Source organism: Pseudophryne corroboree, chromosome 7 (genome assembly GCF_028390025.1).
Source record: "Pseudophryne corroboree isolate aPseCor3 chromosome 7, aPseCor3.hap2, whole genome shotgun sequence".
Taxonomy (NCBI): Eukaryota; Metazoa; Chordata; class Amphibia; order Anura; family Myobatrachidae; genus Pseudophryne; species Pseudophryne corroboree.
Window position 1 is genome coordinate 109,975,986 of NC_086450.1, and position 14,565 is coordinate 109,990,550.

Consider the following 14,565-nt stretch of genomic DNA (forward strand, 5'->3'; position numbering starts at 1 on the left):
TCGACTTTTTTTAAGGTCAAATTCTGATTCGACCTATTCAATATTTTGCTACATTTCTCTAACGTCCTAGTGGATGCTGGGGACTCCGTCAGGACCATGGGGGAATAGCGGGCTCCGCAGGAGACAGGGCACATCTAAAAAAGCTTTTAGGTCACATGGTGTGTACTGGCTCCTCCCCCCATGACCCTCCTCCAAGCCTCAGTTAGGTTTTTGTGCCCGTCCGAGAAGGGTGCAATCTAGGTGGCTCTCTTAAAGAGCTGTTTAGAAAAGTTTTTTTTTAGGTTTCATTCAGTGATTCCTGCTGGCAACAGGATCACTGCAACGAGGGACTTAGGGGAGAGATCTCCAACTCACCTGCGTGCAGGATGGATTGGGATCTTAGGCTACTGGACACTGAGCTCCAGAGGGAGTCGGAACACAGGTCAGCCTGGGGTTCGTCCCGGAGCCGCGCCGCCGATCCCCCTTACAGACGCTGAAGAAGACGGCAGAACGGAGGTCCGGAAACAGGCGGCAGAAGACTTCACAGTCTTCATGAAGGTAGCGCACAGCACTGCAGCTGTGCGCCATTGTTGTCACACGGCTCACTGACCTAGTCACGGAGGGTGCAGGGCGCTGCTGGGGGCGCCCTGGGCAGCAATATAAGTACCTTATTGGCAAAATAAATACATCACATATAGCCATTAAGGCTATATGTATGTATTTTAACCCAGGCCAGTTCTTAAAAACCGGGAGAAAAAACCCGCCGAAAAGGGGGCGGAGCTTATTCTCCTCAGCACACAGCGCCATTTTCCCTCACAGAAAGGCTGAGGGGAAGGCTCCCATGCTCTCCCCTGCACTGCACTACAGAAACAGGGTTAAAACAGAGAGGGGGGGCACTGATTTGGCGATATAAATATATATTAAATGCTATAAGGGAGGAACACTTTTATAAAGGTTGTCCCTGTATAATTATAGCATTTTGGTGTGTGCTGGCAAACTCTCCCTCTGTCTCCCCAAAGGGCTAGTGGGTCCTGTCCTCTATCAGAGCATTCCCTGTGTGGGTGCTGTATGTCGGTACGTGTGTGTCGACATGTATGAGAAAAATGTTGGTGAGGAGGCGGAGCAAATTGCCTGTAATGGTGATGTCACTCTCTAGGGAGTCGACACCGGAATGGATGGCTTACTTGTGGAAGTACGTGATCATGTCAACACGCTGCGAGCCGGTTGACGACATGAGACGACCGGCAAACAAATTAGTACCTGTCCAGGCGTCTCAGACACCGTCAGGGGCTTGTAAAAACGCCCATTTACCTCACGGACACTGACTCCAGTGTCGACGGTGAAGAAACAAACGTATTTTCCTTTAGGGCCACACGTTACATGTTAAGGGCAATGAAGGAGGTGTTACATATTTCTGATACTACAAGTACCACAAATAAGGGTATTTTGTAGGGTGTGAATAAACTACTTGTAGTTTTGCCTGAATCAGATAAATTAAATGAAGTGTGTGATGATACGTGGGGTTCCTCCGATAGAAAGTTATGGGCGGTATACCCTTTCCCGCCAGAAGTAAGGGCGAGTTGGGAAACACACCTTAGGGTGGATAAGGCGCTCACACGCTTATAAAACAAGTGGCGTTACCGTCTCCAGATACGGCCGCCCTCAAGGAGCCAGCTGATAGGAAGCTGAAAAATAGCCTAAGAAGTATATACACACATACTGGTGTTATACTACGACCAGCAATCGCCTCAGACTGGATGTGCAGCGCTGAGGGGGCTTGGTCGGATTTCCTGACTGAAAATTTTGATACCCTTGACAGGGACAAGATTTTATTGTCTATAGAGCATTTTAAGGATGCATTTCTATATATGCGTGATGCGCAGAGGGATATTTGCATTCTGGCATCAAGAGTAAATGTGATGTCCATATCTGCCAGACGAAGACACGACAGTGGTCAGGTGAGGCAGATTCCAGACGGCACATGGAAGTATTGCCGTATAAAGGGGCGGTCCATCGGACCTGGTGGCCATGGCAACAGCTGAAAAATCCACCTTTTGTTCCCCGAGTCACATCTCAGCAGAAAAGGACACAGTCTTTTCAGTCTCAGTCCTTTCGTCCCCATACGGGCAGGCGGGCAAAGGCCAGTCATATCTGCCCAGGGGTAGAGGAACGGGAAGAAGACTGCAGCAAGCAGCCCATTCCCAGGAACAGAAGCCCTTCACAGCTTCTGCCAAGTCCGCAGCATGACGCTGGGGCAGTACAAGCGGACTCAGGTGCGGTAGGGGGTCATCTCAAGAGTTTCAGCACGCAGTGGGCTCACTCGCAAGGGGACTCCTGGATCCTACATGTAGTATCCCAGGTGTACATTGGAAATTCGAGACGTCTCCTCCTCACAAGTTCCGGAAGTCTGTTTTACCAACGTCTACCTCCGACAGGGAGGCAGTATTGGAAACAATTCACAGGCTGTATTCCCAGCAGGTGATAATCAAAGTACCCATCCTACAACAAGGGAGGGGGTATTATTCCGCACTATATTGTGGTACTGAAGCCAAACGGCTCGGTGAGATCTGAAATATTTGAACACTTACATACAAGCGTTCAAATCAAGATGGAGTCACTCAGAGCAGTGATAGCGAACCATGAAGAAGGGGACGAGATGGTGTCACTGGATATCAGGGACATTTACCTACATGTCCAAATTTGCCCTTCTCACCAAGGGTACTTCAGGTTCGTGGTACAGAACTGTCACTATCAGTTCAGACGCTGCCGTTTGGATTGTCCACGGCGCCCCGGGTCTTTACCAAGGTAATGGCCGAAATGATGATTCTTCTTAAAAGAAACTTGGACGCTTTCCTGATAAGGGCAAGGTCCAGAGAACAGTTGGAGGTCGGAGTAGCACTATCTTTAATAGTTCTACGACAGCACGAGTGGATTCTAAATATTCCAAAATCGTAGCTTTTCCGAGGACACGTCTACTGTTCCTAGGGATGATTCTGGACACAGTCCAGAAAAAGGTGTTTCTCCCAGAGGAGAAAGCCAGGGAGTTATCCGAGCTAATCGGGATCCTCCTAAAAACAGGAAAAGTGTCAATGCATCATTGCACAAGAGTCCTGGTAAAAATGGTGGCTTATTACGAAGCAATTCCATTCGGCAGATTTCACGCAAGAACTCTTCAGTGGGATCTGCTGGACAAATGGTCCGGATCGCATCTTCAGATGCATCAGCGGATAACCCTATATCCAAGGACAAGGGTGTCTCTCCTGTGGTGATTACAGAGTGCTCATCTTCTAGAGGGCCACAGATTCAGCATTCAGGAGTGGATGCTGGTGACCACGGAGGCCAGCCTGAGAGGCTGGGGAGCAGTCACACAGGGAAAAAATTTCCAGGAAAGTGTGATCAAGTCTGGAGAATTCTCTCCACATAGATGGAGCTAAGAGCAAAATTATAAGGCTCTAAACTTAGCAAGACCTCTGCTTCAAGGTCAGCCGGTATTGATCCAGTGGGATAACATCACGGCAGTCGCCCACGTAAACAGAAAGGGCGACACAAGAAGCTGGAGGGCAGTGAAAAAACTGCAAGGATTTTTCGCTAGGCGGAAAATCATGTGATAGCACTGTCAGCAGTGTTCTCTCCGGGAGTGGACGACTGGGAAGCAGACTTCCTCAGCAGGCATGACCTCCACCTGGGAGAGTGGGAACTTCATAGGGAAGTTTTTCCGCATGATTGTGAGCCATTGGCAAAGACCAAAGGTGGAAATGATGGCGTCCCGCCCGAACAAAAAACGGGACAGGTATTGCGCCAGGTCATGAGACCTTCAGGCGATAGCTGTGGATGTCCTAGTAACACCGTGGGTGTAACAGTCGGTGTATGTGTTCCCTCCTCTGCTTCTCATAACCAAGGTATTGAGAATTATAAGACATAGAGGAGTATGAACTATACTCGTGACTCCGGATTGGCCAAGAGGGACTTGGTACCCGGAACTTCAAGAGATGCTCACAGAGGACTAAGGGCCTGGGGAGCTAAGAAGGGACTTGCTTCAGCAGGTACCATGTCTATTCCAAGACTTACCGCGGCTGCGTTTGACGGCATGGCGGTTGAATGCCGGATCCTGAAGGAAAAAGGCATTCCATAAGAGGTCATACCTACCCTGGTCAAAGCCAGGAAGGAGGTGATCGCACAACGTCATCACCACATGTGGTGAAAATATGTTGCGTGGGTGAGGCCAGGAAGGCCCCACGAAGAAAATTCAACTAGGTCGAATTCTACACTTCCTGAAAACAGGAGTGTTTTGAGCCTAAAATTGGGGTTCTTTAAGGTTTTAAGTTTCGGCCCTGTAGAATTTCTTCCGAAAAGAATTGACTTCAGTTCCTGAAGTCCAGATTGTCAAGGGAGTATTGCATATACACCCCTTTTTGTGCCTCTAGTGGCACCGTGGGATCTCAACATAGTGTTGGGATTCCTTAAAATCATATTGGTTTGAACCGCTCAAATCTGTGGATTTGAAATATATCACATGGAAAGTGAACAAGCTGTTGACCAATATCTCACATGGACAGTGACCATGCTGTTGGTCCTGGCCTCGGCCAGGCGATTGTCAGAATGGGCGGCTTTGTCTTACAAAAGCCCATATTTAAATTTCCATTCGGACAGGGCAGAACTGGGACTCGTCTCCAGTTTTCTTCCTAAGGGGGTGTCAGGTTTTTCACCTGAAACAACCTATTATGGTGCCTGCGGCTTCTAGGGACTTGGAGGACTCCAGGTTAATAGACGTTGTCAGGACCCTAAAAATATATATATATATATATATATATATATATATATATATATATATAATATATATAGTTTAGGACGGCTGGAGTCAGAAAGTCTGACTTGCTGTTTATATTGTATGCACCCAACAAGATGGGTGCTCCTGCGTCTAAACAGACGATTGCACGTTGGATCTGTAGCACAATCCAACTTGCACATTCTGTGGCAGGCGTGCCACAGCCTAAATCTGTAAAGGCCCACTCCACTAGGAAAGTGGGCGCATCTTGGGCGGCTGCCCGAGGGGTCTCGGCATTACAACTTTGCCGAGCAGCTACGTGGTCAGGGGAGAACACGTTTGTAAAATTTTACAAATTTGATACTCTGGCTAAGGAGGACCTGGAGTTCTCTCATTCGGTGCTGCAGAGTCATCCGCACTCTCCCGCCCGTTTGGGAGCTTTGGTATAATCCCCATGGTCCTGACGGAGTCCCCAGCATCCACTAGGACGTTAGAGAAAATAAGAATTTACTTACCGATAATTCTATTTCTCGTAGTCCGTAGTGGATGCTGGGCGCCCATCCCAAGTGCGGATTGTCTGCAATGCTTGTACATAGTTATTGTTACAAAAATCGGGTTATTCTTGTTGTGAGCCATCTTTTCAGAGGCTACTTCGTTTTGTTATCATACTGTTAACTGGGTTCAGATCACAAGTGGTACGGTGTGATTGGTGTGGCTGGTATGAGTCTTACCCGGGATTCAAGATCCTTCCTTATTGTGTACGCTCGTCCGGGCACAGTACCTAACTGAGGCTTGGAGGAGGGTCATGGGGGGAGGAGCCAGTACACACCATGTGACCTAAAAGCTTTTTTAGATGTGCCCTGTCTCCTGCGGAGCCCGCTATTCCCCCATGGTCCTGACGGAGTCCCCAGCATCCACTACGGACTACGAGAAATAGAATTATTGGTAAGTAAATTCTTATTTTTTCGACTTGTCGAAAAGCACGTGGATCGGCGGAATAACTGCCGATCCACGTGTTTATGTCGAAAACGGGGCCAAATCCGTCAGGTTTTGGCCCCCTTTTCGACCATCTCAGTCCGACATCAAAATGATGTCGGACTGAGATGCGGACCCGGAGGAGGCGAGGGGGGGGGGGGGGGCAGGGAGATGGGTGGACAGCCGGCGGGCATACAGGCAGGATCAGTGCTACAGTAGCACTGCAGCTGGATGTCACTCAGCCGCCCGACCTCACGGCAGCTTCCACCCAGCTCCAGCACACTGCTGGAGCCGGGTTGAAGCTGCCGTGAGGTCGGGCGGCTGAGTGACATCCAGCTGCAGTGCTACTGTAGCACTGATCCTGCCTGTATGCCCGCCGGCTGTCCACCCGCGGCTCGCCCCCTTCTCCTCCTCTGCGTCCTATCTTAATTCGACTTGAAAAAGTCGAATTAAGTTGGGGATTGAATAGGGGTTGTCTGATCCATTCCGACAAATACATGTTGGAATGGATCCGACTTTAATTGAATATACCCAATGATTTAGATTTTTATTTTTATTTTTCATTAAAAAAATTTTTTTTGAATTAAACCAAAAAAAAGCTTTTTTTTTTTTTTTTTTTTTTTTTTTTCAAAATAGTTTTTTCTCTGACGTCCTAGTGGATGCTGGGAACTCCGTAAGGACCATGGGGAATAGCGGCTCCGCAGGAGACTGGGCACAACTAAAAGAAAGCTTTTAGACTACCTGGTGTGCACTGGCTCCTCCCACTATGACCCTCCTCCAAGCCTCAGTTAGATTTCTGTGCCCGGCCGAGCTGGATGCACACTAGGGGCTCTCCTGAGCTCCTAGAAAGAAAGTTTATTTTAGTTTTTTTATTTTACAGTGAGACCTGCTGGCAACAGGCTCACTGCATCGAGGGACTAAGGGGAGAAGAAGCGAACCTACCTGCTTGCAGCTAGCTTGGGCTTCTTAGGCTACTGGACACCATTAGCTCCAGAGGGATCGACCGCATGGAACTGGCCTTGGTGTTCGTTCCCGGAGCCGCGCCGCCGTCCCCCTTACAGAGCCAGAAGCAAGAAGAGGTCTGGAAAATCGGCGGCAGAAGACATCAGTCTTCACCAAGGTAGCGCAAGGCACTGCAGCTGTGCGCCATTGCTCCTCATGCACACTTCACACTCCGGTCACTGAGGGTGCAGGGCGCTGGGGGGGGGCACCCTGAGCAGCAATAAAAACACCTTGGCTGGCAAATATATCACAATATATAGCCCCAGAGTATATATATGTGATAAATACCCCTGCCAGAATCCATAAAAAAGCGGGAGAAAAGTCCGCGAAAAAGGGGCGGAGCTATCTCCCTCAGCACACTGGCACCATTTTCTCTTCACAATGCAGCTGGAAGACAGCTCCCCAGGCTCTCCCCTGTAGTTTGCAGGCTCAAAGGGTTAAAAAGAGAGGGGGGGCACTAAATTTAGGAGCAATATTGTATATACAAGCAGCTATTGGGAAAAATTCACTCAATATAGTGTTAATCCCTAAATTATATAGCGCTCTGGTGTGTGCTGGCATACTCTCTCTCTGTCTCCCCAAAGGGCTGTGTGGGGTCCTGTCCTCAGTCAGAGCATTCCCTGTGTGTGTGCGGTGTGTCGGTACGGCTGTGTCGACACGTTTGATGAGGAGGCTTATGTGATGGCAGAGCAGATGCCGATAAATGTGATGTCGCCCCCTGTGGGGCCGACACCAGAGTGGATGGATAGTTGGAAGGTATAAACCGACAGTGTCAACTCCTTACATAAAAGGCTGGATGACGTAACAGCTATGGGACAGCCGGCTTCTCGGCCCGCGCCTGCCCAGGCGTCTCAAAGGCCATCAGGGGCTCAAAAACGCCCGCTCCCTCAGATGGCAGACACAGATGTCGACACGGAGTCTGACTCCAGTGTCGACGAGGTTGAGACATATACACAATCCACTAGGAACATCCGTTACATGATCCCGGCAATAAAAAATGTGTTACACATTTCTGACGTTAACCCAAGTACCACTAAAAAAGGTTTTTATGTTTGGGGAGAAAAAGCAGGCAGTGTTTTGTTCCCCCATCAAATGAGTGAATGAAGTGTGAAAAAGCGTGGGTTCCCCCGATAAGAAACTGGTAATTTCTAAAAAGTTACTGATGGCGTACCCTTTCCCGCCAGAGGATAAGTTACGCTGGGAGATATCACCTAGGGTAGATAAGGCGCTCACACGTTTGTCAAAAAAGGTGGCACTGCCGTCTTAGGATACGGCCACTTTGAAGGTACCTGCTGATAAAAAGCAGGAGGCTATCCTGAAGTCTGTATTTACACACTCAGGTACTAGACTGAGACCTGCAGATAGTGCTGCTGCAGCGTGGTCTGTAACCCTGTCAAACAGGATACTATTTTGCGAACATAAGACGTCGTCTTATATATGAGGGATGCACAGAGGGATATTTTGCCGGCTGGCATCCAGAATTAATGCAATGTCCATTCTGTCAGGAGGGTGTTAGAGACCCGACACTGGACAGGTGATGCTGACTTTAAAAGGCACATAGAGCCTTATAAAGGTGAGAAATTGTTTGGGGATGGTCTCTGGGACCTCGTATCCACAGCAACAGCTGGGAAGAAAATTTTTTACCTCAGGTTTCCTCACAGCCTAAGAAAGCACTGTATTACCAGGTACAGTCCTTTCGGCTTCAGAAAAGCAAGCGGGTCAAAGGCGCTTCCTTTCTGCACAGAGACGAGGGAAGAGGGAAAAAGCTGCACCAGTCAGCCAGTTCCCAGAATCAAAATTCTTCCCCCGCTTCCTCTGAGTCCACCGCATGACGCGGGGGCTCCACAGGCGTAGCCAGGTACGGTGGTGGGCCGCCTCAAAAATTTCAGCGATCAGTGGGCTTGCTCACAGGTGGATCCCTGGATCCTTCAAGTAGTATCTCAGGGGTACAAGCTGGAATTCGAGGCGTCTCTCCCCCCCCCCCCCCCCCCCCCCGCCGTTTCCTCAAATCTGCCTTGCCGACAACTCCCTCAGGCAGGGAGGCTGTGCTAGGGGCAATTCACAAGCTGTATTCCCAGCAGGTGATAGTCAAGGTGCCCCTACTGGGTTACTATTCCACACTGTTTGTGGTACCGAAACCGGACGGTTCGGCGAGACCCATTTTAAATTTGAAATCCTTGAACACATACATAAAAAAATTCAAGTTCAAGATGGAATCGCTCAGGGCGGTTATTGCAAGCCTGGAGGAGGGGGATTACATGGTATCCCTGGACATCAAGGATGCTTACCTACATGTCCCCATTTACCATCCTCACCAGGAGTACCTCAGATTTGTGGTACAGGATTGCCATTACCAATTCCAAACACTGCCGTTTGGACTGTCCACGGCACCGAGGGTCTTTACCAAGGTAATGGCAGAAATTATGATACTCCTTCGAAAAAAGGGAGTTTTAATTTTCCCGTACTTGGACGATCTCCTTATAAAGGCGAGGTCCAAGGAGCAGTTGTTGGTCGGAGTAGCACTATCTCGGGAAGTGCTACAACAGCACGGATGGATTCTATACATTCCAAAGTCACAGCTGGTTCCTACCACACGCCTACTGTTCCTGGGAATGGTTCTGGACACAGAACAGAAAAAAGTGTTTCTCCCACAGGAGAAAGCCAAGGAGCTGTCATCTCTAGTCAGAGACCTCCTGAAACCAAAACAGGTATCGGTGCATCACTGCACACGAGTCCTGGGAAAAATGGTAGCTTCTTACGAAGCAAAATTCCTTTCGGCAGGTTCCATGCAAGAACCTTTCAGTGGGACCTCTTGGACAAGTGGTCGGGATCGCATCTTCAGATGCATCGGCTGATAACCCTGTCTCCAAGGACCAGGGTATCTCTACTGTGGTGGCTGCAGAGTGCTCATCTTCAAGAGGGCCGCAGATTCGCCATACAGGACTGGGTCCTGGTAACCACGGATGCCAGCCTTCGAGGCTGTGGGGCAGTCACACAGGGAAGAAATTTCCAAGGACTTTGGTCAAGTCAGGAGTCGTCCCTACACATAAATATTCTGGAACTAAGGGCCATTTACAATGCCCTAAGTCTGGCAAGGCCTCTGCTTCAAAACCAGCCGGTACTGATCCAATCAGACAACATCACGGCAGTCGCCCTTGTAAACCGACAGGGCGGCACAAGAAGCAGGATGGCGATGGCAGAAGCCACAAGGATTCTCCGATGGGCGGAGAATCACGTCTTAGCACTGTCAGCAGTGTTCATTCCGGGAGTGGACAACTGGGAAGCAGACTTCCTCAGCAGACACGACCTACACCCGGGAGAGTGGGGACTTCATCCAGAAGTCTTCCAACTGTTGGTAAACCGTTGGGAAAGGCCACAGGTGGACATGATGGCGTCCCGCCTAAACAAAAAACTAGATATTGCGCCAGGTCAAGGGACCCTCGGGCAATAGCTGTGGACGCTCTAGTGACACCGTGGGTGTACCAGTCGGTTTATGTATTCCCTCCTCTGCCTCTCATACCAAAGGTACTGAGAATAATAAGAAAACGAGGAGTAAGAACGATACTCGTGGTTCCGGATGGGCCAAGAAGAGCTTGGTACCCAGAACTTCAAGAAATGATATCAGAGGACCCATGGCCTCTACCGCTCAGACAGGATCTGCTACAGCAGGGGCCCTGTCTGTTCCAAGACTTACCGCGGCTGCGTTTGACGGCATGGCGGTTGCATTCCGGATCCTAAAGGAAAAAAGGCATTCCGGAGGAAGTCATTCCTACGCTGATAAAAGCCAGGAAAGAAGTAACCGCAAACCATTATCACCGTATTTGGCGAAAATATGTTGCGTGGTGTGAGGCCAGGAAGGCCCCAACAGAGGAATTTCAGCTGGGTCGTTTTCTGCACTACCTACAGTCAGGAGTGACTATGGGCCTAAACTTGGGTTCCATTAAGGTCCAGATTTCGGCTCTGTCGATTTTCTTCCAGAAAGAACTGGCTTCACTGCCTGGAGTTCAGACATTTGTAAAGGGAGTGCTACATATTCAGCCCCCTTTTGTGCCTCCTGTGGCACCTTGGGATCTCAACGTGGTGTTGAGTTTCCTAAAATCACATTGGTTTGAGCCACTTAAAACTGTGGATTTGAAATATATCACGTGGAAAGTGGTCATGTTATTGGCCTTGGCTTCGGCCAGGCGTGTGTCAGAATTGGCGGCTTTGTCATGTAAAAGCCCTTATCTGATTTTCCATATGGATAGGGCAGAATTGAGGACTCGTCCCCAGTTTCTCCCTAAGGTGGTATCAGCTTTTCACTTAAACCAACCTATTGTAGTGCCTGCGGCTACTAGGGACTTGGAAGATTCCAAGTTACTGGACGTAGTCAGGGCCTTAAAAATTTATAGTTCCAGGACGGCTGGAGTCAGGAAAACTGACTCGCTTTTTATCCTGTAGGCACCCAACAAAATAGGTGCTCCTGCTTCTAAGCAGACTATTGCTCGCTGAATTTGTAGCACTATTCAGCTGGAGCATTCTGCGGCTGGATTGCCGCATCCTAAATCAGTAAAAGCCCATTCCACGAGGAAAGTGGGCTCATCTTGGGCGGCTGCCCGAGGGGTCTCGGCTTTATAACTTTGCCGAGCTGCAACTTGGTCAGGGGCAAACACGTTTGCAAAATTCTACAAATTTGATACCCTGGCTGAGGAGGACCTTGAGTTCTCTCAGTGCTGCAGAGTCATCCGCACTCTCCCGCCCGTTTGGGAGCTTTGGTATAATCCCCATGGTCCTTACGGAGTTCCCAGCATCCACTAGGACGTCAGAGAAAATAAGATTTTACTCACCGGTAAATCTATTTCTCGTAGTCCGTAGTGGATGCTGGGCGCCCATCCCAAGTGCGGATTGTCTGCAATACTTGTATGTAGTTATTGCCTAACTAAGGGTTATTGTTGAGCCATCTGTTGAGAGGCTCAGTTATATTTCATACTGTTAACTGGGTATAGTATCACAAGTTATACGGTGTGGCTGGTATGAGTCTTACCCGGGATTCCAAATCCTTCCTTATTGTGTCAGCTCTTCCGGGCACAGTATCCTAACTGAGGCTTGGAGGAGGGTCATAGTGGGAGGAGCCAGTGCACACCAGGTAGTCTAAAAGCTTTCTTTTAGTTGTGCCCAGTCTCCTGCGGAGCCGCTATTCCCCATGGTCCTTACGGAGTTCCCAGCATCCACTACGGACTACGAGAAATAGATTTACCGGTGAGTAAAGTCTTATTTTTTCCAACCCAGACAACCTGTAACATGGTAGTTAGGAGCTGATTGGTTGGTAGTTTATCGCCGTGCAATTTATCACACTCCAATGCTTGATAACTCTGGGTCCTAAATCCGATTACCAGCACTTTAACTTGCCAGGGCTGCCTCATGCATCACACTTGCCGTTTCAGTTCTACGCTGCCTTTCATCTTTGCTTTTCATATTACAGTGTATCAGAAAAAAGTTTTTTTTTGTTTTTTTTACTATTTCTATTTTTTACCCCCTCTTTAAATAAAGCAAAAAACAAACCCTAGTGAGATACACCATGGAAAGCCAAGTGGGGCTGTGTTGTTTTACAAATCTTCATACTGGCTGACGTCATTTATTTATAGAATATGTAAGAACATTTTATTGACTTTTCTCCAATCAGCGGGATATTTTAAATAGCGATTTGCATGAAGGTAATGGTGAGTTAGCAGTGGTGGCACTTGTATTATTAACAAGTACTTTAGAATATATGCCACTCATACATTATACTCTGAAATGCAAATATCAAACTTGATGTCAATTCCCAGATCTGACCATGAAATGTCACATTAGCTATGCTGAGATTTTTCATATCATTGAGTGTTTGTGCCTCTCCACAATAATGAGATATGAGGAATTGTTTGAAAAGCTTTGCTGCACGAAATGTAATAGACTGCTGTATGCTGCTTTGTTCTATGCTGAATAATATTTGTAGTTTGACTCAAATATGTTTTATTTAAGCAGCACTTTCTCTCAATCCATTCCTTAAATGCATCCCTACCTTTGTCTTCCTAGATGAACCCCGTTGCCCATTTCCCAGGTGTGGCAATGAGTGGCCTGCCTCCGAGACCAAACTTGGCACCCCCAGGCATGATCCCGCCATTGATGGGACCAATGGGTGCACATCAAATGGGGCAGGTAATGTTTAGAGAAATCAAACCACTTAATTAAAGTTTATTCTAGCTGGCAATGGTGAATGCCTTATCTAGACATTAATTTCTCTATACATATGCAGAGATCTTTGTTTTCTGCTGAACATTATTTCAGTTTGTTATTGATTGGCTAGAGCTTTTACTGACCATTTGTTCCAATGTTGTATAGTTGGGTCCAATGATTCCTTCCCTCATGTCTGGGATGATGATGACTACTCACGTGGCACCAGGCACTTTGCAGACACCATTACCGGTAATGTTATTTGCTTTGTTTATATGAATCACCTGTTAATTGCCTTTTCTAAAATTGATTTAATTATTTTAATGTAACTAGACCTGTAGAGGCAGATTCAATTCAGTGCGAGGTTGTTGAGCAGATTACAGTATAGAAATGTTGCTGCTTGTTATTTGATGTTTTTGCTGTGGGGTGTAGTATGGTATGCCGGCGACCAGCATACCGGCGCCGGGAGGCCGACCGCCGGCATACTGACGGCGTGGCGAGCGCAGATGAGCCCCTTGCGCGCTCACCACGCTGCGGTCACGGTGGCACGCTCGCCCCGCTGTGGGCACGGTAGCGCGCCACGCTATTTTACTCCCTCCAGGGGGGTCGTGGACCCCCATGAGGGAGAAAAAGTGTTGGTATGCCGGCTGTCGGGATTCCGGCACCGGTATACTGTGCGCCGGGATCCCGACAGTCGGCATACTGAAGACCACCCATTGCTATGGGGGTGTAAGCTAAATAAGGTGAGATTTCCCAGCCTGTTTTTTCTGCAGTGTTTTCAGTCGCGTGGACCTTGCAGCTAATTAAATCACTCCCACCGTAAAGTAGCAAAAATAAGGGCAAGAGCTCTTACACGCAGACATTGAAACTTGCGTGATAAAAGCGCAGACAAAGGGGGTTTGTCAAACAGCGGGTTAGTAAAGCTACCTCAAAGTCTTGCTTGTAGTAGAGTTCAAAGCCTCCCTGCTTGATATTAATGCTTAGTAAAGAGAAAAAAAGGGGGTGTGCCTTGTGCGCTGTCTGTTAGTAGCAACTGGAAAAAGGGGGTTGTGAATCCCATAGATACACTAAGTGCAAAAGAATGAATATATGTAAAAGCAGCGTGAGGAAGCTGGGGCACAACACCCAGTGACAGTGAAACGCGTTGAGCCTTGTGGACTCCCTCGTCACCTATTGGACATTTATGGTCATCGCAAACCTCCAGCGGAAAGTTGCCCACATCTGTACCACTAAAGGACACCCCTAGTGCACTTCCATTTATGGGACATTTATCGAGTGCTTAGAAAAATTTGGGGACTGCATCCTATTGAGCGAAGCTATCGCTCTCAAGTGCATATAGGAGGAATCCGGAGAAGGTCCTATGTCCGTATGGTGACTATTCATGGAGTCAGATATGCAATGTATTGTCTTATTATGAACTTTTAAATATTCTTTTTAATACCACATCACCAATATTAAATTATTTTTAAATGATATAACTGTCTAGCATTATCATATTGTTTTAAATTTAATATAAGCGCTGGTTTTACATATATTGATTTTAATGCTTATGTGTAGGAATAGTATGGTTGATCCTGGATTTCAGTCTGCAATAGGGACACTAACTTCTTTTTTTCTACAATATTTTCTTTCGTACTATTAGAGGGATAGCT

The 14,565-nt window shown here is 47.9% G+C and overlaps 1 protein-coding gene across 3 annotated transcripts in view; it reads left to right on the top strand.

Annotated features, from left to right (window-relative positions):
* Positions 1–14,565, top strand: part of PRPF40A (pre-mRNA processing factor 40 homolog A) — a 266,234-nt gene that overhangs the window by 24,590 nt on the left and 227,079 nt on the right. For all 3 annotated transcript variants that reach the window (XM_063933527.1, XM_063933529.1, XM_063933528.1), the window contains exons 3-4: positions 12,776–12,898; positions 13,082–13,165. In XM_063933527.1, coding sequence (XP_063789597.1) covers positions 12,776–12,898; positions 13,082–13,165 — 207 coding nt within the window. The remainder of the gene's footprint in view (positions 1–12,775; positions 12,899–13,081; positions 13,166–14,565) is intronic.